The sequence below is a fragment of the Coturnix japonica genome, chromosome 6 (genome assembly GCF_001577835.2).
Source record: "Coturnix japonica isolate 7356 chromosome 6, Coturnix japonica 2.1, whole genome shotgun sequence".
In the NCBI taxonomy this organism is placed as follows: Eukaryota; Metazoa; Chordata; class Aves; order Galliformes; family Phasianidae; genus Coturnix; species Coturnix japonica.
Window position 1 is genome coordinate 21507949 of NC_029521.1, and position 27962 is coordinate 21535910.

At 40.6% G+C, this 27962-nt stretch overlaps 1 protein-coding gene across 1 annotated transcript in view; it reads left to right on the top strand.

Moving 5' to 3' along the window:
- Positions 1 to 27962, top strand: part of SORCS3 (sortilin related VPS10 domain containing receptor 3) — a 261834-nt gene that overhangs the window by 62419 nt on the left and 171453 nt on the right. Inside the window, exon 2 of the mRNA XM_015867276.2 lies at positions 16154 to 16221. Within this exon, the coding sequence (XP_015722762.1) occupies positions 16154 to 16221 (68 nt within the window). The remainder of the gene's footprint in view (positions 1 to 16153; positions 16222 to 27962) is intronic.

A 27962-nucleotide genomic window follows, 5' to 3' on the forward strand; every position in this document is an offset into this window, starting at 1 on the left:
TTGTTGGGCTGAGCTGAAAGTAAGCAGGCCCATACCAGACCTAGGAAAAACCTCGGAATTTGGAGTTTTGGGTTACAGTGCAGAATTCCCACTCCAATTTTACAATGCAAAACCTTGGCTGCCTTGTGTGATACTGATGGGTGTGTTACCTTACTCTGCTGGGCTGCTGCTCCATCTGGAGAGGGCGTGAAAAGGTACGCACTGGCTCCATGTGGAGCAGTTTGAGATCTGATTCAGAAGTGTCCCAGGCTGTGTTACAGCCCTCTAGTCTCCAAGAGTGGCTTGTATAGCATATACACATAAACTGTATGTTTTAAGCCACCTCAAGTTGTCTTCTTTTAGGAAGAATGGTCATAAATGGGTGTGTGTATGCACATACGTATGTGTTTGTATACATATGTATACACTTAAAGCTATCCTAACATTAAAAAGGATATTACATCATAGAGACAGGGTTTCCTTACTCAAACTCACATTGCGTAAATGGAGTTTCTATTATAAGGCATCAGAACCTGTTAAATTACAGAATTGTTTGGGTTTGAGGGCAGACTTCTGCAGATTGTCTGGTCCAGTTTTTGCACAGTTCAGCTTCAATGTTGTGTCCAGCTGTGATGTTAGGTAAAGTTGCTCAAAACCGTGCTCTGAATACCTTCAAGAACAGAAAACTCAGACTCCTTAGGTTCCTGGTGAAGATTTGATCTCCTTTGTCATGAAGGATGTCTACCTTGAAAATGTGACCTCATATATTTCACTGGAAATTCCCTTGGTGAAGCTTCTGTTGTTGCTTGCCAGTAAGGTTAGTGTTTGCTAGTGAGACCTGGTACATCTTTTTGTGGCAATGACCCATAAGTGAGGTGGGTCATAAATAAGGAAGGTCAAATTAGGAACCTCTGATCTATACGTATTTCTGAACAGAGCTGGCAGTTTCCCATTCAAAAGCTTCACAGTGAAAGTAAGATTCATTTTCTGCCAGTCTCCCTGTTTCATTAAATTCCTGGTCTTGGCAACAGATTCATTTTGGACTATTTACTGTTCTTGTCGCCATCTTTGTCATTGGAATGGGATATCAGCATGTTAATGCCTCATATAACCCATGAATGATGGTAGTGCACTGTCGCTCTTTGACATTTTCAATGCTCTGTAATTTCATTATCTGGTCATTCTTCCCTTTCCCTGTAGTGTAGTGTGTCTGACATGATGATTGCCACCTCTAATGTCTTTCTGCTACTATTTCTAAAGATTTTCCTCTGTCATTATGGGTGGTTTGTCTTTCCCAAAAGGAAGGTAATTCTTCAGGTTGAAAAGAACTTTATCTTACATCCTCAAACAGTTTTATTTTCCTTTTTTATTCCCCCCCTCTTGTGGCAGAAATAATCACTTGCTGTTTCTTTGTGATTTTTCTTCACTCTGAAGGATTCTGAATTACTGTATTAGATACATAAACATCGCTCTTCACTGTAATGTCGTCACTTTTCAGATGGAATGGGGGAATTTTATAATAGAGAATTGTGCTGCTCTTGTTCACTGTATGCGTTATTTCTTTAGATGCTGTGATCTTTACCACAAAGTGCTAATACAAGCCAGATATTTCACAATTCTCATTCAAAAATAGACTTTGAAAAATATTACAGTAAGAGAATATTTAGTAAGTGTCTTCTCCTTCTAGAAGTATGGAGTTGCTGTGTATCTCACATGGTTTATTCCTCTCTGTGGTCCACTTCAGACACTCATCTTGGCATTTCTTAGATTCCTTTTACTGGAGGATGGAGGACACTGGCAGTGCCCTTGACTTTCCATGTCTAATAGTAACAGCTAGGCAAACAGCAAATAATCTTGTATTGAGTGTAAGAGTAGGAGTAAGTGGTGAAGGCATTATGGTAAGCAAGAGCTGGCACGGATGAGCTGGGTTAATGGGGAAGACTGTTGGTGAAGGCTGTTAGCCTAGGGTCAGTCTCTATGTGCTGCTGATTTACAGAAAACAAAAAGAGACTGAGCAGAGTGGAATTCAGTGAAGACCACACTCCTTGGATTTGCTTTAACCTTTTTAAAGACAGGAAATGCTGAAATTTAATGTTTAGAAAAGAGCTGTGTGGAACAGAATTCTCAGCCACTCTCTGTAATCTTACTAAAGTGGCTACCTTGCTTTACAGCTTTAAATCTGCAGTGGACAGAGAATTAGCAATTATCCCATAGGGAACAATCCTCTATTTTCTGGATGAGCTAATAGGTCTCTTGAATCTCTAATTTCTGTTGCACTGTGAAGATGTGGATGATTGTTATTAAAGGCCGTGAGAAGCAACCGGTCAGCTTATTGCTGAACTGCTGTAATTTATGGGTGTTACACATGGGCTGCAGTTTGCTTAACATTGCAACCCATGTATTCTAAATTGTTTCCATAGTGCTTGACCAATAAAATTACAGGTTTATTATGTTTATGCGGATCTCTTGTTTAATCAAGAATGTAATGTGTGATGTGAATGCTAAGCTGTTGCTCTAAAATTACCCGTTGTTCTCTTGATGTAAGAGTGCTTGAATCAAGTTGGTTTTATTTCTCATTTATGTTTGAATGTAAATTCAATATTCTTGAATGTGAAGGGCTCGTGGCACCTGCAAGTATTAGCAATAACTGTTCAAGACTGCTCTGTGCTATTCTGACTTCAGTATTGCTAATTTGAGGCATTCAAAACATCCTGTGTCAATTTTCTCACCTCTTTTATGTTTGGAGAAAAAAAGCAATGCAGTGTAGTTTAGAGACATTATGTAGCTGTATTTACAGTTAAAACCAACTTTCTGTATGCGTGTGTGGGGAGAAAAAGTATGAGATGTTCTGAGAAGTATGTGGTGCTCTGTGAGGGAGAAATTACAGACTTTAAATGGACTTCTGAGCGTATTTTACAGCTTATCTCCTGAATTCAGAGAAGTGGGAACTGAGGGCAGTTTGGTTATTGTGTTGTTTAATTTTTGTTTTGAATCTTCACTGGTGTCCAAGAGCCAGGGCTCAACAAAGAAATGAAGTGCAGCAGTCCAAGAGAGATGACTTGAGCTGTGCAGTGGATGGCAGTATGCTGCTCTGACAGTTTGGTTCAAAGCTGAGCCCCTGATGTTCGTTGTAGCAACATATTCCTGTTGGAAGCAGCTGTTATTGCTGGGGTCTTTAGGTTTTTGTGTGAGCTGATGGAATTGGTCTTGTGCTGGTATAGTTGATGCAGAGAATCATATCAATTACTTGTTGAAAGGATGGTGTGGAGAATACCTTTGCTGCAGCAACTGGGGATGCTGATGATGATCTTTGGAGCATTTGGTCCTGCTGTAAAGGGGCTTAGAGAAATGCTTCTGGTTTGGAAAATGCTTTGTAAGAAGTAGTTGGTGATGATAACCCTTATGAAAGGGGCACTCATAAAAAATTAAAGGGAAGGTTGATCTTTGGACTTGTTCTTGACTACTGCTTCTTAAAAAGCTTGATCATCACTTTTGGATCTAGCTTGCTTGTCCTTTGTCTTGTGGGGTGTTGTGATTATTTCAGTTACTCTGAACAATGGGTTTGCAGCTGATACGTGAGCTTTAGGAGTTTGGGGTGGTTCACTGAAGGAATAGAGCACACAGAGCTTGCACTATAACTTCTGGAGGTGACCCTGCTTTACCTGATGAGGAACTGGCAATTTTATTCCTTAGTACATTCTTTAGGGTTTTGTACTCACATATCATGTATCAATAGGATTGGATTTTGCCTTCAGTTAAACTTTGTCACCCATCTGTCCTTACTGCCATCTGTAGACATCTGGACACTATTGATTCTTTCTAATCTAGGCTCTAATAAAACAGAATGATGTGTCTGGTGTGCCTGGCCATTCTCCAATCCATGTCTTCATTTCACAGCAAGCGTCAATCTTGTTTTATTGTGTGGATGGTGCTAGAGAGACTGTAGGGTGGCAGGTCAGCATGCAGTTCTGCTCTTGGGACTTCATGGTGTTTATGGGGGCAGGATGTTGTGGTGTGATTAATTACAGAGAGAAGAGATTATTCCCACAGAAATCTAGGGCTCTTGAAACAGCAAAGAGGAGAACAAAGCTGTCAGATCTTACCAGACCTGTAACGGCCATTACATTTGATCAATCTGTACTGTTTCTTTGTATCTTAGCCATTCCCTCTTATGTTCCCCAAAGGCAGAAGGATTTTCATGAGTTTTGAGGAATTTCATGTACTGAGCATGTAGCAGTGCTGGGATAGTCAGTGGGACTGTTACTGCTGTTTAGAACCCTTGGTGGTGGGTGATTCTTGGTTTTTCAGTGTAAGGTACAAGACAATTCTTGTGGTTCTTGGAGGGCAAATTAAGGACTCTTCTGCTTAAATCTAATGTTTGCTATGAGAGACTTGAAAGGGTTCTTACCCTTAGGTTACAGTATCCTATATCCAATTTTTTAATAGTGGTCCCTGTTCACTTGACGATCAGCCTCAGTTTGACCATGATTCCTATTTTCTCTGTGAAGAGGGATATAGGCAATGGTTTGAAACGAAGACTGTGATTCAATTTCTCCCATGGCCAGCAGGAAAGAATTTTTCCAGATCTTTGGATCCATTGTGTAAGAGAAGGAGAATGATCTCGTGTTCAGACCTTTCTGAAAGTTTTCTGCTGCAGAGAGGTTGTAATAAAGGGCAAGTAGATATTTTTATCTGATCAGCTGCCCCTGAACCCCAACCAACTACCAGCTGCAGAAGCTGGTGGTGCTTTGGATTTCTGCAATGCTGTCTTGCTGCTGCTTTTATAAAATCCATATGCACAGTGTAGAATCTGTGCTTCTTAACTCCCTAACTTTTATGGCTTTGAAATTCTTAGCCATAATGTTGCATTAAAGGAGATCTGAATTAAAGGATATCTGAATTCAAGTTCCTCTATTTTCTCTCTCTCTCTCTCTCTTTTTTTTTTTTTTTTTTAAAGTAATGGAACACTTAAGTCTGCAAGAAAAATTGCCCTTGACAGCTTTAACTGCGTTGTTCCACATCTCCCCATGTAGACATTAGCACAAGATATTTCTAAAGTGGGAAAAATATATATATTTTTTCTTTATATCTTTCAGAGCTCAGAAACAGATGAATATATTTTTTAAGCCCCCCAGATTTAATACTGGCTGATGCCAGAAGATTTTTACTGAGGTTCTTTACATACTCTTTCATTCTTTCCCCCACTGCAAAGCTGGTGTCAGTCCTTCAAATGATGGACTTCTTTGGGAGAAAGGTGCATTTTTTTTCCCTTCCTTTGGGGTCAGGTTTTATGTCAGTATATTTTACTTTCTTTAGGAAATACTCAACTGGGGAAAACTGTTCACTCTGTATTATCTATGCTTTTCTTCCAAATTTTTATGTTTTTTGGTAGGCAGAGAGCTGGTGAATAGCTGCTGTGGAGGATGAGTTGAGTGAACTGCAGGTTCAAACCTGCACTGCCATCGCTCTGTTGTGGATTGTATCCCCTGGGCTAGGGCAGTGCTGTGGGGATACACCATCCTTTTGGTGCCTTATAATCGTTAGCCTCAGGTTAGGTTCCCCTGGCAGGACATCTTAGAGGCTCACTCATTTAGTTTGCTGGGAAAGAGGCAACCCATCAAACCCTTGAATTCACCACTTAAACCTTCCTGTGGCCAAGCATGATGAAGCAACAATTGTGCTGTGTTCCCTGTGTTAGCCAGGTAGTGCACTATTTGCTCACGTTTCCTTTTCAATATGCTTAGAAGGCTGCTTGATCTCTAGGTGAGGCTATTTATAAGCTCTGGTGGTATGGATGGTGTAGCTGCAGTCTGAAATACTGAAATATCCAAGAGCCAAGCTCCACAGCATATGCCTAATGTGAATATCCACCAACCAGCTCCTACAGTTGTTAGGTTTATCGGGCAAAATGCAAACAGCTTTGGCACTGTGGTGCTTTGGGCTGCTGACATTGCAAACAGCTATCTCAGTGTGATTGGTGTTCCAGCCTGGATTCTGGAAAAATCTCAAGAAGCAGATTTCATGAAAGTCTACTTGCTTGAGACCTTTGGAGGAGATAGTGCTAGAGATCCAGGGGTGTTTGGCTTGAGTGACAATCTGCTTTGCACTGTAACAAAGAAAGGAAATTGTGCAGGGCGAGTGCTTTCACAGCAATGGATGAAAACATTTTTGCTTATCTACCTAATTATTCATCACAAAGAATAAGAAAAAAACCACAACCCAAACAATGTAGCTGTGGTGAATGGGACTGGAGTATTGTAGTGATCGTGAAATGTATGTGTGTGACAGATATTTGAGTTCAGAATTACAATGAAATAAAACATAATGTAATAAAGATGGCTGAACTGATCTTCACTCTTGATGTGCAAGAAATGCAAGTAGAAATGGGAGTTGCTAAGGCAGAATTTGACCTTACCGCAGTTGAGCCAGTAAGTTTCAAAGCAGCTGTGGGCATCTGCAGAGAAGAACTGCAGTATAAACATAGGTTCAAGGTCAGAAGAGTGCTGTCAATTTGACAGAATGCTTTTTTATTACCTTAATATATAAGATAATCAGATCGTTTCATCTTTGTTGAATCTGTAATAATGTAAAAAATATGTTAATTGGCTGGTTAGCACTCAAACTGTTGCTTCTGACCTTTTATCTATGGAGAGCTCTGACTTGTGCTTTTATTTTACCTCCAGCTCTTTCTGATCCCATGTCCTTGTTAGTCTTGACTGACCCACGTTGACTGTGGTAGTCACTCATATATTCTAAGCTATCACTTTTATTTTTGTTTCTTTTTTTCTGTAATGATTCTCATACCTTGTTTTAATTACACTTATGAATGCTTTACCTAGACTTATTTAAAGAATTGTAATTAACATTTTTGTACTAATAATGTTACATGCATACAAGGTCAGGCAGTAAACATGGGAAAATCTAAATGCAGAATTTACCATGACAGAACAATCTGTGCGTTTTACCAATATCTCCTCTATGCTCATAGTTTTTATCTGGAAAACGCAGCAATCCCTGGTCTGTAGCAAGCAAGGGAATATGCAAAAGTCAAAGGTGCTTAGATTTGATGCTAACAATGATGCAGTAGGCATGGAGGCTCTTCTAATTGGCCATTAAAAGCAGAAACGAGGGCTTTTTTCCAACAGGTATGTCCTTCCTCTTCATGGTAGCATCCATGGCACTGAACTTCTGGACTAGTTCTCCTGGAGGGAGAAGAATGTTTTCTCAGAGTTATGTTCTGAGACAGTAGTATTCAGTTCTGAACAGTAATATTGTCATCACCCTGACAGAGCTCAAGCAAAGCAGCCTGGCATTGGAGCTGGAAATGGAGCAAGGAGGCTGCAACACCCATTGCCTCTCTTGACTGTTGGGTCTGTGAGCAGCCCACACACACTGCAGATCTGGTGACTTGTCCATCTCTTGCTGTCATGTCAGAAGCAAGGCTCTGCCTTTTGGGAGCACAACAGGTGTGACTTTCTGTTCTTTGGCATAGTAGCTAATTCTCCTTATCTAGCAGTGAAGCATTTTCACACAAACAAGTAAATCTATGGGTCAGTCTGGAAAGGGCTTCAAGAGGTTAAATCATCACTGTTCTGAGGGAGAGAGAAAGTCCTGCTTGTGTTCCATCCAGCATCAGTCAGAATGGTTCATTGAAGTCTAACTAAGGACAATCAGTGATCTTTCTATATATGCACAGAGTAGGAGTTCTAGGGTAGAGCCTGAAGCCTGAAATGAAAGAACAAAGAGAATTTATTTATTTTTTTTTTTAGGGGAAAGAAATCATCTTTATAGGAGCTGTTTTTCTCTCTTGCTTTTAGAAATGCCTCAGATAAAATTCCTCACCTAGTTTAGTTTTCTTTATGAAATCAGTCAGTCTTCAGTCCTCAAGGAAAACCTTCACCTGTCCTGGCAGTTTATAATGTCTCAAAGGGCTGCTCTGTCTTAACTTCTGTCAACTTTTTAGTACTTTTTTTTTTCTTTAATTGTGAGCTGTCCTCTGAAGGTAATATGCCCAGAGTTCAAGTCATTCTTCCTTTCGAGATCCCCCTGTCAGAAGCTTTAAATTGCCCTTCAGTACGTATGTGACTCCACACAGTTAAATTGCTGCGCAAAATCTGCTGGCTCACAGATGGTATCAGAAGATAATTGGAAGGAGAACGGAGCTGGCAAAGTAACTGGGGCCTTTTTTCATTTTCTTCTTGAACTTAAACAGAGGTGTGCACACAGCAACTTTAAAAGGAAGAAGAAGAAGAAAGTGAAAAAAAGATAAATTAAATTTCCCAAGGCTTCAGTGGAAGTTTCTTAGCAAAGGGGAAGAATTGGGAGATATGATCCAGCATAGGTTGCTGAATCAATAAAAATAAATTATGACTCCTTTGCTATCAGCTCTTATAATGTATGATAGGGGGACCTTAAATCATATCACCTCCTGCCAGGAGAGATTATATTTATGTCTAACTGACTTACACAGAGATAAAGCACAGGCTTCTGTTATTTTAAGCAATCTAGATGTCTTTTCTGGTGGGAACGTGTGTTTGTGTGCAGCAAGGCCATCCAGAGGAGCTGGGAATAATTTTTGTGGAGCACAACTGCGTCTCATCAGAGGTGTGGATCCTGTAATTCAGAGGAGGCTTTTTCATCTGCCTTCAACAACTGGTGCTACTTGTAAGCTGCTAATAGTGTTGGTGTGTTTATTCATGATAGTCTGGAATTCTTAAATGTCTCCTGTGTTTTATTGCTGTCCTTAAAAAAGCAGCTAATTCACTATGCCTTTCTCAGAGGCTCTCTCCTGGGGGGCTAATAAATCTACCAATACTTAGCTTTTATGGAGTACTTTTCCCCTACAAAGAGGACAAATGCTTTACGATCTGACCTGGTAGCTATGTTTAGGGCTGCACTGCAGCCTCTGGGACAGAATCCAGCTTCTCTCTAAGGGCTGATAAACCATGCTGGAGGTCTTTCTTTTATTTCTTTAGGAAGGAGATGTTAAGAAAGTGATTATACTTTGTGCGTGCATGCTAAGTGTAAGTAGGTAGTAGGCAGAAGGTATTTGCTGAAACTTAGGATTTACCAGTGTGGGTTTTTAATGTTTCTTGGGGGTGGGTGAATAATATATTCCCCATATATATTTATATGGGGGATACTGTGCATGTTTTAACATGCGCTAGAGAGATGGAAGAGCAGTGTGGCTGACCGGCAGACCATTATACTGCTAGTGGCTACAGATACCTCTCATTTGACTAAACACTGGGATCTACGCTTTGGGAGGGAAATCCGAATAATTTCCTGATGCTTAAATCCAAAACCATGAGGGCCTACCAGGTTCAATTCAGAATCCTTTCTTAATAGGGAAACACATGGCACTGGGGAGGCATCTGCCTCTTCTAGAGCCAACAGGTTCTTCTTCTCTGATAGGCTGTGCTCACAACTGAATTGCCAAAGCAGGGACCCGGTGTGCTTGGATCCTGTCTTGCTGCCACTGGGAATCATGCAGGAGGAGGGAGGTGTATTTTCCTGTCTTTTTCTATGAAGTGCTGCAGTGGTGCTCTTCTGCAGATTCTGTTCATTTACCTGAACGTCTAGAAATGGGAATTTCAGGCTGCTGCTTTCATCCAGAGTGCATTTTTTATGTAGGTAACGTGATTTGCTGCTGGTGTCTTTGGGGGAATCCAGTGGAAGAGTTCTTGAGGTCTGGCTCCAGCTTATTCTGCTGTCTGCTTTGTATGGAAAGGGAGAAGTACAGGGGAAGAAAGAGCGTACTCTGGCACCTTTCATACTAGAAAGTGAAAAGCGACACAGGCGAGGGAGGGATTAAGGAAAAATATCATTCTTTTAGTTACTAGTTCTTGTTCTGAGGACAAATTTGACAGCCTCAGCCATTCGGAGATCATAGGTTCACTGGAACATGTTTTGCTTTTGTGTGTGATCTTGGGGATTTGTCTCTTTCAATTTCAAAGGGCTCTTTTGCCAGCACTGCCTGAAGCCACCCACAGATCATTTATCTCTTCTCTAGAGACTTTTTTTTTCCAAATGTCCTTTGCTTAAGATGACATCACTTTGTTCATGCAGAAATGTTGCTCTGATTTCCAGAGAGCAGAATTTGGCCTGCATTTGTTGTTAGCACCTTTGTTGCTTTTCTCTTGTGTCTTAGGATATGCTATTGCTTGCAAGTTTTAGTATCTGGAGTTGTTTCCTTCAGCTGCATGTAGCAGGCTGGGGAAAAGTTCAGTGTTGAAGGTGTAGATGGTCTTTCACTAATTGCTGTTCCTTTGTATGAGCTCAGATTGCAGCTCTGTCTTTCAGGAGATGCTTGTTAGTTAGTTAACTAAATCTGTTGAGGTGGATTATTTATTTCAACCATGTAAAATTCCTGGATGGAAATCCTTCTTTAGAATGAAATAGTCTTTAATTTGATTTTTTCCATTGAACTTGCAAAATGAATTGATGCAAACTCAAAACATTGATTTGGATTCCTCTTCCTGAGTGTTTCTATGTAGAGAAACAATTTCTCCCTGCCTCTGCTTCTTCACTGGTAAAACGAAGATGACATTACTGGCCTTTTCTCATAATTGTGGTGATTGCTGAATGTGTTAACACCTGTGAAATTTATGTTCTTCACATGGGAGCTTTGTAATGGTGCTGTAAGCTTCTTGCACTCCCAGGTATTAGCAATTTAGCATTTAGTCCTCCAGGTTAAATGAGCATGGTGATGTGGGTGATCATGTGTGCACATGCACGTGTTGGGGGGAATTCTGGTGGGATCAGGATTATGCAGTGATAATTTTTGAGAATTGCTAGTTCTTGATGTAGGAAAATGCTTTTTCTTAATCTGGGATGGAGTTTATATATATAATCTTTTTTGCATATCAGCTTGAATTTTTGACTAAAGCAGTGTTCACACAATAGAGTTTTAGCTGTTGCTGAACAGTCGTTGCATAGAGTCAAGGTTTTCTGTTTTTTATTCTGCTCTCCGGGCATGAGGGAGGGATGCAATGAGGACACCTGATCCAAGCTGTCAAAAGGGGTATTTCATCCCATTTATTATTGTGTGCAGTGATGAAAATCAGAGAGTAGTCTTTCCAAAGTATCCACTTGTGAGAGGCTTGCTGGGTGTTGGTCTGGCTATGGGAGGTAGTCAGTGATTGCTTTTTTTTCTTCATCCCTCCACTTATTCAGCTATCTTTCTCTCAATTGGAAACCTTTCTTCCTTTTGTTCTTATGATTCTCATCCTCGGTGCACTGAAGTAGGACATGAGTGACTGTCTGGGTGGGTGCTCAGCTGCTGCCTGAATTCAAGCCACCCCACACATCAGCACTAACATATACTGAACACAGATATGTTCCCACATTTGTATAGAGGAAGGCAGATATTGGTGTCTTTTGCCTGAACTGGTTTTAAATGCAGAGAATGGAAGAAAGATTATTTTACTTAGCAAATTCACCGCCCTGAGTAATTCCATTAGCTTGTTGGTTAGCTCATTTTTTAAAGGGTCAAAATTAATAAATAAAGAGAAGAAAAGAACAAGCAGCTAGGGACCTCCAATAGCACAGCGCAAGTCCTCAAGCATTTTAAGCCAATTTCCCTTCATCTGTGAGCAATTCCCTGATACTGGTTCCCAGGAGAGATTCCCAGGAGATGTTTGTTCCCATTTTTAATGTATGTATTGGTCTCTTTGGCTTGGGGAAAGGTGGCTGAAAATTGTGGGCAAGCTTCCTATGGTTGGTGTATGGGACAGAAAAGGTTTCAAAGATTGTGGATGTAGGTTTGTATGCAGGAAATGGAGTCTGCGACCCCAGCATACCAGCACAAGCTAGCAGAGAGCTCTCATTTTTCATGTGTAAATCCGTCCACAGGTGTTTTTTTTTTTGTTGGTTTTTCTTTTGTTCTGCTGTGTGCTGCCCGGTGCTCATCCCTTTGCTGGTTATTAATTACTTTCTGTAAATATGTGGACAGGGCTGCTGATGAGCTGTGTAAATCTCTGTGCTGATAAAGCAGGATCACTTAGAGGGGAGATGAATTGCATGAAATGGATCAGTGCTAGTCTTTCAGACATCTATTTGAAATGATCACTGTTTTCTCTGGCCGCTGCTCCTCTTATCCAATATGGATATCTCCTGATAGAGGAGCATGACTGTCACTGACTTGGTATTTCTCGCTTGTTCTGAAGTTCACCGTCAACCTACTGAAGAAACTGCAATGCCTTTTCACTTTAATTTGTGGATAACAGAGTAACTTATCTACCGGAGGGTATGTGCAAAGCACTCTGCCACCTTGGAATTGGCAAGATCTGGAGGAGGGTTTAATGAACTAAAGTAAATTTCCTTTGTAGTAAAATTTTATCAGCACTAAAGATTGCTATACCGACAAATACTCCGGAGAGCTACAGAGCACTCTTGTGATTTATGGGCTCAGAGATTTCTAATAATTTTCTGAACAATAGGAGCCCCTTCAGGGACCTGTTTTCAACATGGAAAGAGACTTCTCTTCCCCTTTCTGTTTATATTTTTCTCTACTTTTACATCAGTCAAATTGTGTCAAGATTGAGGTTGCTGGATTGGGCAGTCTTGAAGACCTGCTGGCTGCAGTATAGAAAAGAGGTGCATCACACCTAAATTCAGTGGGTTAATACACTTTTACAGTGGAAAGTCTGCATTTGAAAATACCAGAGAATCGTAACCTGTATTAGTGAATAAGTCACTTAGGTTAAGAAAAATGCCAACTCCTGTCAATTAGACAGAGATGTTATAGCAGGATATTCAGCCAACAGTGAAGTTTCTGTGAATAAAAGAACAAAAAAAAAAAAAGCCATATGGGATGTGTGTGTAAAACACAGTGCACAAAGAAAGTTATTGCAGGACTAGGATGTCATTTATTTCCGAAGGAAAAAGAATAATTTTTCTGATTATCTTTCTCCCATCTCCACTTCTGTCTTGAAAACTGAAACAGTTTATTGAATTTTCAGGTCATTTAGTTTTGTGTAAGCTCAGCTTTAAATTGCATTTTCCAGAGGGTTTGTGTTGCCTTGAGGGAGCTGTAATTCAGCCTGACCTATTTCCCAGCTTTCCTGCAGCCTGGTCCTCCTGTTTTCTTTTTCTGCCAGCTGAGCTACTTGGTGCCCCCAGGGATACCTGCCTCTGGGGTGTCCAGGGAAGTGCTGCAGCCTGCCCTGTGGGAGGAGGAGGGGCTCTTCCCATCTGAGCTACGCTCCCTGGAGCCAGCATTATAAGCCTGGAGAAAAACGCAGTTCAGCATTCAACTGACTTGAAATTAATTTTTGGGGGGTTGATTTCATGAACAGACAAGACAGTTTAATTTGGGACTATAAAGGTGTTTTCTTCATTTTTATTAAAAAAATTGCTTAAGTGAAAGTTTTTGTTGTTTCCGAATCAATATCACTTGAAACTTTTTTATTTCTTTTCCCCAGAGCAAGATGTTTTCATCTTAATTTGAGTGGAAACCTGGGCTGTGGGGTGGAAATACTAGATTTCCCACACTTCAAGGGGAGAACGAAATATATATGTATTTTTTAAGCAGTACGTTAAATGTGAAAACCCCAATTTTCAATTGAATTCAGCTTTTAAAATTAAAACTGTCAAGATTTTAATACAAAATTACTATGACACAGAAAAGCCATGGTTATTTGTTAGCACTGACAAAAACAGGCCAAGCTTCTTTAGAGAGTGAACACTGGAATCAAATGTCTTTACTTGAACCATTGAGGGCTTTTCTTCCTTCTTTCAACTGTCAGAATTCAATTTTGGATTTAAGGAAAAATATATAATTTTCCTCCATTCTGTTTCTGCTAAAATAGTCATGTATATAAACGTGCTAGGAAATTGGGTATTTGCTTTGAGCTGCCCACTTCACCCTTAGAATTGCACCATCATAGAATGTTTGCAGGAGGGGACCCTTGAAGGTCACCCAGTCTAACTCCCTTGCAATGAACAGGAACACATCCAGCTCCATCAGATGCTTGAAGCCCCTCCAGCCTGACCATGCTGGTAGCCACTTACCAGCGTGGCTGTCTCCAGCATAGCATGGAGGTCTCAGAACAGCTTCTTGAAATGCTTTGAGGTTGGTTTCCTTTTCAAGGCTGTGTCAAAAGCACCCTGTGAAAACAGGTCAGTAAGCAGATATAACTGGGCTCTGGTTTGTGCCTTAATCTCATGTGAGCTGCCTCTCTAGTAGTACCATTTGTGCCTGCAGTCTCCCACTGTGAGGCTGTAGAAAATGTGCCCTTGCAGTATTTGTCAGGTAGGCTGTATTAAAGCCTCTTCAGTCTTCTCTGGTTTTCAAGCTTCCAAGCTGTTGTAAACATTGCATGTATTGAATTTGAACGATATTATCTCAAAAGCCAGTGAGATGGGATAGAGGCTTTTGGGGCCCATGAGGTGAGTAGTTCTGTGGGCAGTGTGCTGCCTGCGGCTGCCCTGTGTTACCAGGGCCTCAAGAAACTCCTGCTGCTTCCTGGTAACCCCTGTGAGATTAAAGTGCAAAGGGATTATTATGGTTTTTTTTTTTGTTCTCCACACCTTGACAACAGGTAGAGCTGGATTTGTTAGGCATCCTGGGTGGAAATTCCAAGAACATGCCTTTACTTTGGATTTATACCCAGAAGCTGAGTAGGATTCATCCTCCTCCTGCAGAGCTGGCATTATCCTGCTATTTGCAGGGTTTACAGCAGACCACTGACATCTTCAAAAATACAGAGCATAGGGGATGTGAGGAGAGGCATACAGGATGCTGGAGGATTATGTTTGCTACCTCCATTTGGAACTGCAACTTCAGGAAGAATTATCCTGGTCAAACTTCAACAGGATAGGGAAGAAAGGCTTCATTTAAGAAGTTCAGGGATCCAATATCTGCTGGCTTCATTGGAAGTCCTTCTGCTTTCATAGTGATTAGTTGTCAAAAGAGGGAAACTACCTTTGTGAAACTTCTCCGGAGCTGTGAGCAATAAGAAGGGAGTCACTTCTGGCAAGGCAGTGCTTGTGCTGTGGGGCATGGATTTTGAGAGCTTCTTAAGAGAATTTCTGTGGGGTTGCATCCTTAAAAACATAATTTGTCAGGTTAGTTGCAGGCTGTACTGCTTCCATTAGTTAGTGTAAGGGGATGCTGTGTGTATGTGCCTCGATGACTGTGACTGGCAACTGGTTCTTCTCCATTTGTATGGGAAAGTGTGTTCAGGGTTTAAGTTCAAATAAAAAAAGACATTGTCCTTATTTCTCCACTGCACAGAAACAGTTTAGGCTGACATGGACTTGCATATGCTGACTCAAATCTTCCTGGCAGTTTTCTCTTCACACCCTGCTGGAAGCAGCTTGGCTTTTATCTCCCTCCTAAAGGTCTCTGCGTGGGGAAATAAAGGGAAAAATGCAATCGAGGAGGGGGCTGTGAATCCAGTAGAGAGATGGATGCTCAGAGCACCTTTTTGAAAGCCATTAAGTTGGGCACTGTCTGCATAGTCACGTATCAAGGTCCTTACAATTTGAACAGGTCTCTTCCTGGTATTGTGCTGACAGTAACAGACTGCTGCAGCCTTTGTGATATTGATTAATTCTTCAGTATTTTTCCTTTCTGCAGAGCTTTAAAACTCCTCACCCAGTCTTCACCCAGCAGCCTTTAGGCTGGGAAACTCAAACAAAATGAGCGACAAGTCCCACTGCTGTGGGAGGAGGAAAAGGGAGGGAGAACAAGTCTTTTAAAAAAAGGAGGTAGAAAGGTCCTTGTTGTAGCAAAGGTAGTTTTGGGCAAAATGGACTGCTTTGCTGGATAGGGATCTTCATAAACAAACTTGTCATTACTATCTGTGGTGACTAGGTAGTTCAAATCAGCATCTTGAGAGAAAAGGGAAAATGTCAAATGTGATTTCTGATTGGGCTGCTGGATTAACAAGGATACACCCAATTCCGTTCCTGACCTTGAATAACATAGATGTAGAGAGGGCATCTCACAATGTTCAGTTAATTCTTGTTGTCAGGTTTTATTTCAAATGGAAAACGTCTCTAGGATTAGAATAAATGTTACTGGTTACGTGATGCGTTAAGGGAATGATTCTCATAATACTGCAACTTTAATGGATAAGTGCTAAGCTCTCCTTTGGGTGATTTCAGATGCCTTATGTATTGTTACACAGTCTAAAGGAAACTTTTTTCTTTTCCCCTTCTCTTCTAGGTGATACTCATTCTGACAAAGCTCTATGACTTCAACTTGGGAAGTGTAACTGAGAGCTCACTGTGGAGGTAAGCAGATCATGCAGAACACGTTACTGGTGTGGGTGTGTGCACTTTGCCCCTTGTAAAACTGGTGGGTGAGCGAAGGGGATTGGAGCTTATCTGGGGAGGAGAGGGAAGGGAATATGAGGTAAATGTGAAGTTGCTTTTTGAAAGTGGACACATGATTGAGAAAACATTGATTTAACAGAGTGAGGTCTGCATATGTGAGGCTTTCTTTATGTAAGGCATTTCCTTGATTCCCAGTGGAGGTTGGTTTCATGCAGTCCTTACAGGTGTCCTTTCTCATTTCTCAGAACCTCTGCTACCATGATGGTAATGAGAGTGTTCTCTGTAGATGGCACCGTGCTTGCTGGAGCAAATGTCCAAGATGATTTACAACTGATTTTCTGGTATGAGCTTAGCTATTCTCAGCCACGTTCCTCAGGCTTGTGAGCTGAGAAAATCACCTTAGCAGTGAATTGGTGATGTCTGAGGGCAGTAGTCATCAAATTACTACAAAGATCACAGTGAGGTACTGGCATCTCCCACACTGTGGATAAACTCAGGTATTGTCACATACCTGTCATCTGTTGTCGTGTTTCTGATCGTGTGCAGGAGATGGAATGTCCTGACTTGGGAAAGCTCACTGCTGGACAGAGTGTATGTGTGTTAAAAGAAAGAAAAAAAGCCCAAACACACAGAACACCCTTGTTAAAAGACAACAACAGCCAACCAAACAAAAAAAAAACACAACCCAAACCAAACAGACCAATTCCTTAACCTCTCCAAATCAGCAATAGTTTCTATCTGCTGGGCTTTGCTTTTCCTTCTAATTGCCCACCTGTGGTGTAGAAGGGGTACAGCTTTAGTAGAATTGTTATTAGGTGGTTTTCACTGTAAGAACAAAAAAGGAGAGGAGGAGGAAGGGGGCGGAGGCATTGGAGGAATCACAGGCACTTTGTATTAGATTTACCTTTTCTATTATGGATGTTACTCAACCTCTAGAAATTGTTGTTGGTGAAAGCTGTTTTTGTGTTGTAACCATTGCTCCAGGTGTAAGCATGCAGCTTCTGGCCAGGTGGTCTACTGTCCTTTCTTCCAAGTGAATTTAAAAGCCCCTGCTTTGAGAGTAAGTTGTGGGATTGTCTCCATTAATACACTGAAGGGTTAATTGTTCAGTAGAGCTCTTGGAACCTCTCAGTTTGCGCAGCTATTCCAAAGCCTAATTGCACTGTACCATGGTAATCTGCAAAGGTATAAATAACCATGCATCTAATGAGAGAGAACACAGTAATTTCCACTTACTCTGGTACTTTTCAAGATATTTAAGCCTTAAAAAACTTTTGCCTCTTTCCCTAACAAGTACAAATGGTGCTGTGATTGTACTTTAAATGTAATTGCATAGCAATCTGCTCTGCATAAATAATGTAAAGAGCAGACAAATTCTGTCCTAATGCTGATCTACGACAGCACCTGATCTCTGCACAAAGGTAACAGCAGCATCCCTCTTAAAATTTTCCCAGTGGCAGAAATAAGGTAGTTGATCGTCTTGGGAAATGCGCTGACTTGTGAATGGGTTTCAGGTGGTTCTGGGACACCTCTGTTTCACTTTTGTGGTGAAATAGAAGCTACTGTGTGGTCTAGAAACTCAGAGAGGTGGAAAGTCAGAATTCCTGGGTTCTTTTCCAAGGTCTGGGAGGAATGGTGGAGTTCTGAGCTAGCAGGAAGGGTTCCTGGGCTCTGACCTGGAAAATTAAGGATGAAACCATTGAACACTTCAGAGGGAAGGGTGGGTTCTTAAAGAACAGCTTGGACTTTCTCTGGAAAGGATATCATAGCAATAGAAGCAGATACTATCTGGATGCAATAAGCTGAGAGGACTTTTCATTCAGGATATTCTGTTCCATTTATGCATTAAAGGTGTCTGAAACTTTGTATTATTTAAGAAGACACTTTTTAATGCTTTCTCAATTTCTGAGAACCTGAAAATTTCACAAGGAGGATTTGTCTTGGAGAAAATTTTAGTCTTCTGACCATATAATTGCTTTCAGTATTTACTTTTCGGTAGACTCCTTCAAAACCATCTTTAAGCCTCAGGAGCATGGTATGCTCCATTGAATGCAAATAGCATAGACTCATATAACAGCCTGGGTTGAAAAGGACCTCAAAGATCATCCAGCTTCAACCCCCCTGCCGTGGGCAGGATCACCAACCAATAGACCAGTCTGCCCAGAGCCACATCCAGCGTGGCCTTGAGTGCCTCCGGGGATGGGGCGTCCACAACATCCTTGGGCATCCAGTTCCAGTTCACGACCACCCTCTATATAAAAAACTTCCTCCTCATATCTAACCTAAATCTCCCCTGTCTTAGTTTAAACCATTCCCCTTGGTCCTATCACTATCAACCCATATCATAAAACATGTTGTCTTCAGCAGGAGGTTGTAAAATTTCTATTATTTTTTTTTTCCCTCTTCCTGTTTTCTGGGACTATTGCTTGTTTTTTCTACTAACCAAGTACCCTGACCAGCTGAACAGTAGTGCTGTGATGCATATTTTAAGCACTTGGCAAACAGTTGATGCCATAAGAAAGGAGTGGCTTTTGTGGCAGAAAGAAAAGAATTGCACAGCAGTGCTTCAAAGGATGTGAAGATAGTGCACAGTGGAATGCAATCTTCAAATACCATCATGCCTCTGCCTGCTTCATGCATCAAAAGCTTTTGCTCTGTTTTTCCCCCTGGGTTATAGCGTGAGATACTTCTTTTAATGGAAAATGCTATATAAGAGAAATTTCTAATCCCTGCATTTAAATATAAGGACAAGTAAATCGATATGAAAACATCCTGAATGTAATTAAAAAAGAGAGCCAGAGCAGGAAAGAATAAAAGTTATATTGGATACTGCTCCTCTATCAGGCTGATAAGAATTTAGGCACAGGAAATGATAGTCAGCATTTGAATGCAGGAGCACGGATGTGGCTCTAGTAAGTAAATCCATGTTTCTGAGGCCCAAAAATATCACAGAAAAAGCCTCAGTTGCTCCTGAAACAGCCAGCCTTGAGGCAGTCAGTTTCAAGGAAAAAGCACACATCCTTCCATATTGTGAATGTTGCATCTCTTCTTGGTAACAAGGAATATCTGTCAGTTGTGGTTTGTAGTTTTGTTTTTCTCACTTTGCTTCTTTTTTTTTTTTTTTTTTTTTTTTTTTTTTTTTTTTTTTTTCCCTCCAATGAAATAAAGCTACCTTATTGTGATTATACTTGTGACAGTGTGAGACATTAAAATTTACTGAGAGATCTTTTTGTAGAGCAGGATATATAGTTGTAAAAATTAGGTAAGCTTTTAAGGTATAGCAACATTTCATTGCTTCTCTAAAAAAAAAAACAAACAAAAACAAAAACAAAAAAACCTACACTGCTGTTTTTTTTTGAGAATCAGCTATCAGTCTGCTTTTATTTAAAAGTTGTATTAAGAAATAGAACTGTGTTTTCTGCGACATTTTCTTTTTAGTGAATGCTTCATTATTAATAAGTGGAAAACAGTCCTCCCTCTTAATCTATAATCTAGAATGATTTTCATTTGAAGTGCTATTGGAGAACCTCCAGTTCCCAAACCCTTTGTCGGCCAGGATCCCTGCGCTCAACTTCAGCTCCCAGGATGAATGTGATGATGCAACACTCATCAGTCATGAAATATGAACTGTCTGCAAAGAGTAGCAATCAGGCTTCTCCATGGAACTGTGGTCTCAGAAGGTGTCTGTCAAACCCAGGGGTTTAGATATGCAAACTACAGTTTACAACCAAAAGTTTAAGGCTGAGTTTTTAGCTTGTTTTTCTGTGGAAAATTTCAAACAAATTTCATTAGGAAAGAAAAAGTCTGTGCAGTGGTTTATTTCTTCAAATGCATGTTCACAATGCTTCCAGGTGTTGTGACTGTGATAGATTGTGTATGCTTTCAAATGAATGCTGTGCTCAAATGTAATATATGGGGTGCTCTGTAGGTTAGACACAAGGCATAAAGTCCTTTCATTAGTTAATCTTGTTGCTATCCAGTTATTTCCTTTTTGTTTTATGAGTATGAATGATCAGGAATGTATTGAGGTCCTTTTCTTATTCTGTGGACTTCTAGAATTCAGAATTTTTTACAAGCAAAGGAGGAGTCTTATGAAAATTTCCTTGCGTGCTGCTAATCCTGACTCCTATTTAGTCTATACAGTTCTGAGGTGCACAAACAAGACTTTCTGTTTAAGGTACTTAAAGTTATTGTATCATATAAAGTGTTATCATCTGTTTTTGCCAGTGTAGGATGAACAGTTTTTCTTGTAAGTTAACTGGAATAAGTGTGTTGTTTTTTTGTTTGTTTTTGTTGCTTTCTTTGTTTTTGTTATTTTTCTTTTGTTGTCACCTTATTTAGCATCCAGGAACTCTAATTATTAGAACTTCTAATTGTTCTGCTTGTGGTAGCTAAAAAGGCAGTTTGTCCCAAGGGAACTTTCAATCTCAGATGAAGGCAAAGAGACAACAGGGTGATACAACAGACAAGAAGCCCAAGTTACCAGGGAGTTATTTATGCTCAATGTGATAGCCATGAATGCAGCACATCAGCTAATTAGGCAGTGGGGAGTAGTTCAGATTTTCTTCCAAAGTATGAGCACTTGCATGTGTCAGCTCTGAGTCCCTGCTGCCATTTTACCCACCTTTGATGAGTCCCCTGGAGTTTCCATCCTCTGGCTGTGGTCCCAGGCTAAATCATCTGATGGCATATAATGCTGGCCCATACATTAACCCATACTGAAAATCATAACTGACTTTTTCTTGTGATTCGAAAATGTTACTAAAGATATCTTACATATATTTATTTTTGTTTTCTTGCTTATTAACTAAGAAATTGTGTTTCCATGGCAACAAAAATCCCCGCTTTGTGGATTTTTTTTGTTTATTTTTTACTCTTGTGGCTGTTCCCCAAGGGATTGTTCTGTCATGAGAGACAGCTGCAAAACAACTCCAAGCTTGGAGCTGAGAGAAATAAAACCACTCAACTTGGTTGCAAGCTGCCTCATATCTTGCACTGTTCTCTCATTCAATTCTGTTTGAATTACCACAAGCTTATATGGTATTTCATATTATATCCTTGCATTTTACTCTCCCACTCTGTCTTCAGAGACCATCGGCATCTTTTGGTGTATGTCTAGCATTTGTTCACGCTGCTTTCTGTGCCTTAGGTGTACAAGTGGAGCTGGCTTCAGATAGCTCTGCCCTGCAGGTGTGAAGTAGTGTGATAAGCTTTGGCTTGCCTTTAAGAGCTGGGGTTTAATCTCCCTGCTCCAAATTTACCTTTCTATAAGACAGGTGAGGATGAAGGCAGAACTTGGGAGATTCAATGAACATGTCTGAAATTTCCATGCCATCCTCTGCAAAGAAGCTAATCTTGAACCACGTCATGGATGAGAACTTCATTGAAAGGGATTCTTCCTCACAGGTGATGTGTTATTTAGACTGCAGAGCTGAGATAGGCAATTCCCATCTTGTGCCACCACCTCTTGCTCAATGTCACACGTCTTGAAATGGGGCAGTGTGATTTCACTGATATTTTCAGTAGTGAAATAGTCTCCAAACAGTCACTATGGCCAGCTGGCATCTCCCTGCAGTATTGTCGGATTTGATTGTATCTATTGTTTTTCAGTATGATTGTATCTATTGTTTTTCAGTATTAAGCTGATAACATGCATCTCAGGTATTTGCTGTTTTTTGGAGCACTGTATTGAGGCATAAAATTAATAGAGCTGGTTTTCAGAGTAATAACGCTACCCATTGCTGCATCTTATTTGAGATTATTAACAAAGTAGCAAAGTGAAGAATTAAACTGCTGATTAAAAGAAAGGTTTCATTGTATCTGCAATCAACTGTCTATGCATGGAGGGAAGGAGCTGGCTTGGATATTCAGGCACATCCGTGACCTCTCTTGGATACAGAAAAGCAGGGTGTCCAAAAACTTAGTGAATTTGTTGTTGTTTCTGGTGTTGTTACTTTTTCAGACTGTAAGAGCCACTTGTCATTTCAGGGGTTGCAAGCTGCTAGGTTCAGGCTGTTTACTGGAATGGGAAACTGGAGGAGATGCAATGTGATAAGGGCTGTTCAACAGGCTTCTCAGCACCTTGAGTTGAGATTAGTGTAGAAATAGAGCAGTATCCCTGGATAATTCAGTTCTTTATCTCTGGTACTCCTGCTGACTTATACTTTGCCTGCAGTGAATGATTTAGGTTGCCTTGGCTCAGTGCAGCTTCTCTGTGAGTTGTTGGAAACTATGCCGTGCATGGGAGCCATGCTTGAGCTACTGGGGAGGTGCACAGTAGCTGTGTGTTGGTCTGTTGCTGAGCTAGCTGCTACAAAATGAATCATGGAATTGCTTAGGCTGGAAAAGACCTTAAAGATCATCGAGTCCAACCATGACTTAATCAAACTACCCTAACTAACAACCCTCCACTAAATCATGTCCCTGAGCACCATATCCTACGGGTTTTTAAACACATCCAGGGATGGTGACTCAACCATCTCTCTGGGGAGCCTATTCCTGTGCTTAACAACCCTTTCTGTAAAGAAGTTATTCCTTATGTCCAACCTAAACTTACCTTCATGCAACTTGAGGCCATTTCCCCCTGTCCTGTCACCAGTGAGAAGAGACCAGCCCCGCTCTTGCTGTAAGCACCTTTCGGATGTTGGAAGAGAGCAACAAGGTCTCCCCTCATCCTCCTTTTCCACAGCTCCGTGTAGATCATTTCTGTTCAATGTAGAAAATTCCTTGGCCCAAATAGCTATGTAGTTACTACCTGTGAAGAACAGAAGAACACAGTGTTCCTGAACCAAGTAGGAAATTTTTTCTTTGCTCTCATGGTTAAGTGCTTGCTTATTTTGCAGATTCAGGTCTTGTTCTATTGCTTAAGCTGTCTTATCAGGCTTGGCAGAGACACGTGACATCTGTTTGTCCAGCTGCACATGTGTTGTAACAAGCATCAGAAAGTGGGTCCTTGCTCAGAAAGAGCAGAGAGAAAGCTTTGGCAGCTGGAAAGAGTTGTTGAGTATCAGCCAAGAGAGAAATTAATGGGTAAAGGGCATTGCCATAGGAATGCTGTGGGGATACTAAATGTTCATGAAAGACTGCATATAAAGGCTTTTCAGTGCTCTTTTAGTAACTGTTAACAATGATGAAGGGGTGGCTTAGCCTTCCTGTGTTCCCTCCTTTAGAGGGCATCTGTGATGAGAGGGTTACAAATTGCAGATCATTAGATAGTGATAGCCATTCACCTCTGTATCCCATTGTACAATTGAAGCCATTTGAAGTTACTGATTATGACCTATTTCAGATCTTCTGGTGATTCATTATCATTCCAGCTGTGGTATCTGGGAGACTTAAACAGATCTCTTACTTAAATGGACTTCTGGAAATGAGTATATGATGTTGTATGGATATATGCATACATGGGATAAAAAAAATGGGAGGGGAAAGGAGAGAATAAAATTCAAAGAGTGAAATGGAGGAAACTGCAGATTTCTTCCTCCTTGAATACTCCAGGGATTGTTCAGAGCATACGTTCCTTGTAGTTCATAATTTAAATAATTTCTGGCATTGCAACGAGTGGATAAAAATCAGTTAAACCTGCTCTAAGACTGTTTTAAACATTTGCTGTGGGAACCAATAATGAAAATTAATAGTATGAAATTTAAGATGTTATGGAGTTAGGCATACTTAGTAATAGGTAATAAGAAATGATGTGTTATTTCATTCTTAGACTGCTGGGGGGAAGTTTCATTTGTCTCTTTATTTTTTATTTTTTTATTTTTTTATAAGTAATAAAAATATTGCCTCAGAGATGTAGGGAACTAAGGGGACACTGCAAGGTCATGCAAAAAGCAGTAGCCCAACATTTGAGTCTAAAAGCCTTTCTTCGGGTGGTGTACAGGTGCAAGTCCCACTTTTGTTTATTAAAATGCCTTAGTTGTCCTATTTTATGGAGCTTACCTGCTGTGAACCAGTTTTCTGGATGGCCCATTTGTTGTTTCTCTTAACTGCTCCATCAATGACCTTTCTGTGGGGTGGTAATTTCATCAGGCATGGGACCTTCTGGATTTGTTAATCTTTTGTTTGCCAAAAAAGCTCCGAGTCTAATTGTCAAGACTTCCCAGAAGATATTAGTTTACAAATTTTAATGACACTTATGATTTATTAATGTGCTTCTCCCTGCATCTGCTCATCCCTATTCCTTGGTGGGATTCCTGCTGAATCAGAGAGAATTAATAAAAACAAAACTGCAGATTGTAATGGTGTTTTAGCAAGGCTGTTAATTAAAAACTTTTAGTAATATTCAGAGTGTTTTATTAATATCTCTGATTCTCTGAAGACACAGGTAAGTCTTGGCTTTGACAACTTTCTGCCATGGAATCTCAGGTTTGGTAAGGGTGTTGCATATATGTCAGCAATGATAGCACAGAGGTTCACAGTTACGTGTGTGAGTGGCTCATGGAGTACAAAACATGTTTTCTCTTTCATTCACAAATCATAGACTAGAATAGAATCTATCATTAAGGTTGGAAAAGACCTCTAATATGATCAGATACCACAATTACGTGTTTCTTGAACACCTCTGGGGCAGGGACTGTACCACTTCCCTGGGCTGACTGTTTCAATGCATTACCAGTCTTTTAGAGAATATTTTTCTAGTACCCAACCTGAGCTTACCCTAGTTCATCTTAAGGTCATTCCATCCTATTGCTTGTTACCTGAACCAAGTCCCACCTCTGCAGTAGTTGTAGAGAGTGTGAAAATATCTCCCAGGTTTGCTTTTCTCCAGACTAAACAATCCCAGTTCCCTTAGCTGCTCCTCACAAGATTCGTGCTCCAGATCCTTCACAGCTTTGTTGTCTTTCTCTGGATAAGCTCCAGGGCTTCAGTGTCTGTCTTGTAGTGAGGGGTCCAACACTGAACACAGTACTTGAGGTGCAACCTCACTTGAGCTGAGTGCAGAGGGACAATCAGCTCCCCGGTCCTGGTGTCTACAGTATTTCTGATACAAGCCAGGATACCACCAATCATCTTGGCCACCTGGGTACACTGCTGGCTTGTGTTCAGCACTCTCAGATCCTTTCCCGCTGTTTAGTTTTCCAGATACTGCCCCAAGCCTGTATCATCACATGGGATTGTGTGAGTGAAGTGCAGGACTTGGCAGCTCGGTCTTGTTGAACCTCATCCCATTGATCCAGCCTATCCAGATCCCTCTGTAGGGCCTTCCTACCCTCAAGCAGATCAACACTTCCTCCCAGCTTGATGTCATCTGCAAACTTACTGAGGGTGCACTCAATCCCCTTGTCCAGGTCATCAATAAAGATATTAAACAGGACTGGTCCCAGTACTGAGTTTTGAGAACTCTGTCATTTCATAGTGATTGTGCCCAAAATGGCATCTAACCACTGCATTGCCCAGCAGCCTGGTTTGTAAGCAGCAGATCTAGTGGAGCACCTTCCCTGGGAGGCTCTCTTACTAGCCGTGTCAGGAAGTTATCTTCCATGCATTTCTACAACCTTCTAGACTGTTTCATCTGCTGCAGTTTCGAAGCAGGGCTGCATTGCTGAACTCATTAACTTCCAAATATGGGCCTCTGGGATTGTATGTGCTTGTCAGAAATTGTGAATGTTGCAGGTATCTTTGTGTGAGGAACATTTATGGTTAAATAGATCTAGGAAAGTCACTTCATTGTGTATTAGTTTTGGTCTTGTAGACTACTGGGTTTTTAGTTTGTTCTTGTTAATAAGTAGGCTTGGTAGTTTGAGGTTACCTTTGATTTTCTGGGTAGAAACAGAGGGGTCAAGAGGAAAAGATTTTATCAAAATTCCAAACTTTTTGAAGGAATATTCTTAGGGCGAAGACAATTCCAGGTAAAATGATGAAGAGGGCAAAAGTGGGTTTTGTTTTGATTTCACTTTCTTACGCTTCAGGTGAGCAGCCATCTCTCTTTTCCTCTCTCCTTTGTAACTACTGAATTATTAATATTCCACAAGAGAGCTCCATCAGGAGAAGCTATGAATCTCTCCAGGGAGAAGAGTGATACTAATCTTACACATGGAAGATCCAAGTTCAAGCCCTTGCTCTGAATGAGCATAAAAGGAAGTGCTTTTTTATTCCATAAGTAATTAAATTGTGTAACTCATTGCTACAGGATGTTGTGAGGCAGAAATAATAAAAGCATAAATGGATTTCAGAGGGGAACTTAGTGAATTAATGGAGGATATTTCTGCTGGTGGCTATTAAACCTGATAGTGTGGCTGTAGCCTCTGGCTTACAGTAATTATTTTATGATATGGCATTCAGGGAACAGATGGGTCTGCAGCCTTTGGATCAGCGTTGCAAAACTGTTATCCCTTCTTAGTTATCTGTTCTTCAGCAAGAGCTATTCATGCTTCTGATGGAGCAGCCTAAGATTGTACCGTATACATGTTATGCTGTGGCATTTTAAGGGATTAGTGGTTTGACTCTCCAAATCAAGAGAGATGATGGAGATTGTGTTGAGAGGAATCGTGCTCTCTTGGCTATTTCTTGTAATTTCCCAGAACATTCTGTGTGACAGGTTAGTGGCCAGTACACATTTTTTATTTGACTTACTGTGGCTGTCTCAAGTAACCAAGGGATTTGAGTCTTCCACATCATGGGTAAATTCTCCGTCCATTACCCAGCTGGTGACTTTGATGTAACTTAATTTTCTAGACAGCCCTTTCAGTCAGATTCCGTGCACATCTCATATCTTTCAATTCCAAATTGAAGGTGGTGGTATGGCAGATGTATCAACACTAGGAATAACTTTTGACATTAATTTTCCTACAAATCTGAAGGTCTCTGTTTTAATGAAATTTGAGTCTGGAGACTGGGTAAGTGTTCAAACCATATGGTTGCCCCTGATTTTGCTGTTTTCATATAATTTATATAATGTATCTTTTCTGCCTTTGTTAGTGAAATTCTCTGATAATGATTTCTTCAAGAATAGAGATGTCTTGTCTCGTCAGAAATGTATTTTTGGGTTTAGGTAGTAATCTTCCTGGGCACCCAGTTCTGCAGTTTTGGTGGGGAAGTCCAGAGGAAACTATGCCAAAACTGAGTGTGTTCTCAAAGTACTGCAGCTGCCATGCAGTCATATTGTTAGGATCTTGTCTCTGACAGGTTAAATGTGTTTGTAGTGCTTTGCCTACTTGTTTGGAAAAGTAGCAAGGCAGCAATCAGGAGGGATTTTGTAGCCAAGAACCTGCTGTTGCAGATCCTGTGGGTGTTGTGACTGTTGCTGCATCAGCAGAGCTACATCTGTTAACAGGAATTGGCTATTCCATCTCTTCTTTATCATTTGGAACAGCAATTCCATTGCTCTCATTAGAAAGCAGCTCCTTTGTTGAGTTATCTCATCTTACATTCTAATTAGATTTGGATGCCAACTGCAAAACTTTTTTTTTGCAGGAAGCCTCACTTGAAGATGAATTTGTTTGGACCTTACTAACATCTTTTTCTGATCACTTTTTACCATGCTGAGGATTTTCATTGGCACAGATTAGTAGCAGATACCTTTAACATAGATGTGTGCCATTATTAATGAAAACTGCACATTGAATTCACTTATAACCAAATAGATAATTGCAAAATAAAGACTTCCGTAATAAATCATATAAGAATGTTCATATTAGATCAGATCTGGTAGGAGTTGGAAAACTTGAAAAGTGATGCCTGGAAAAGAAAATGAT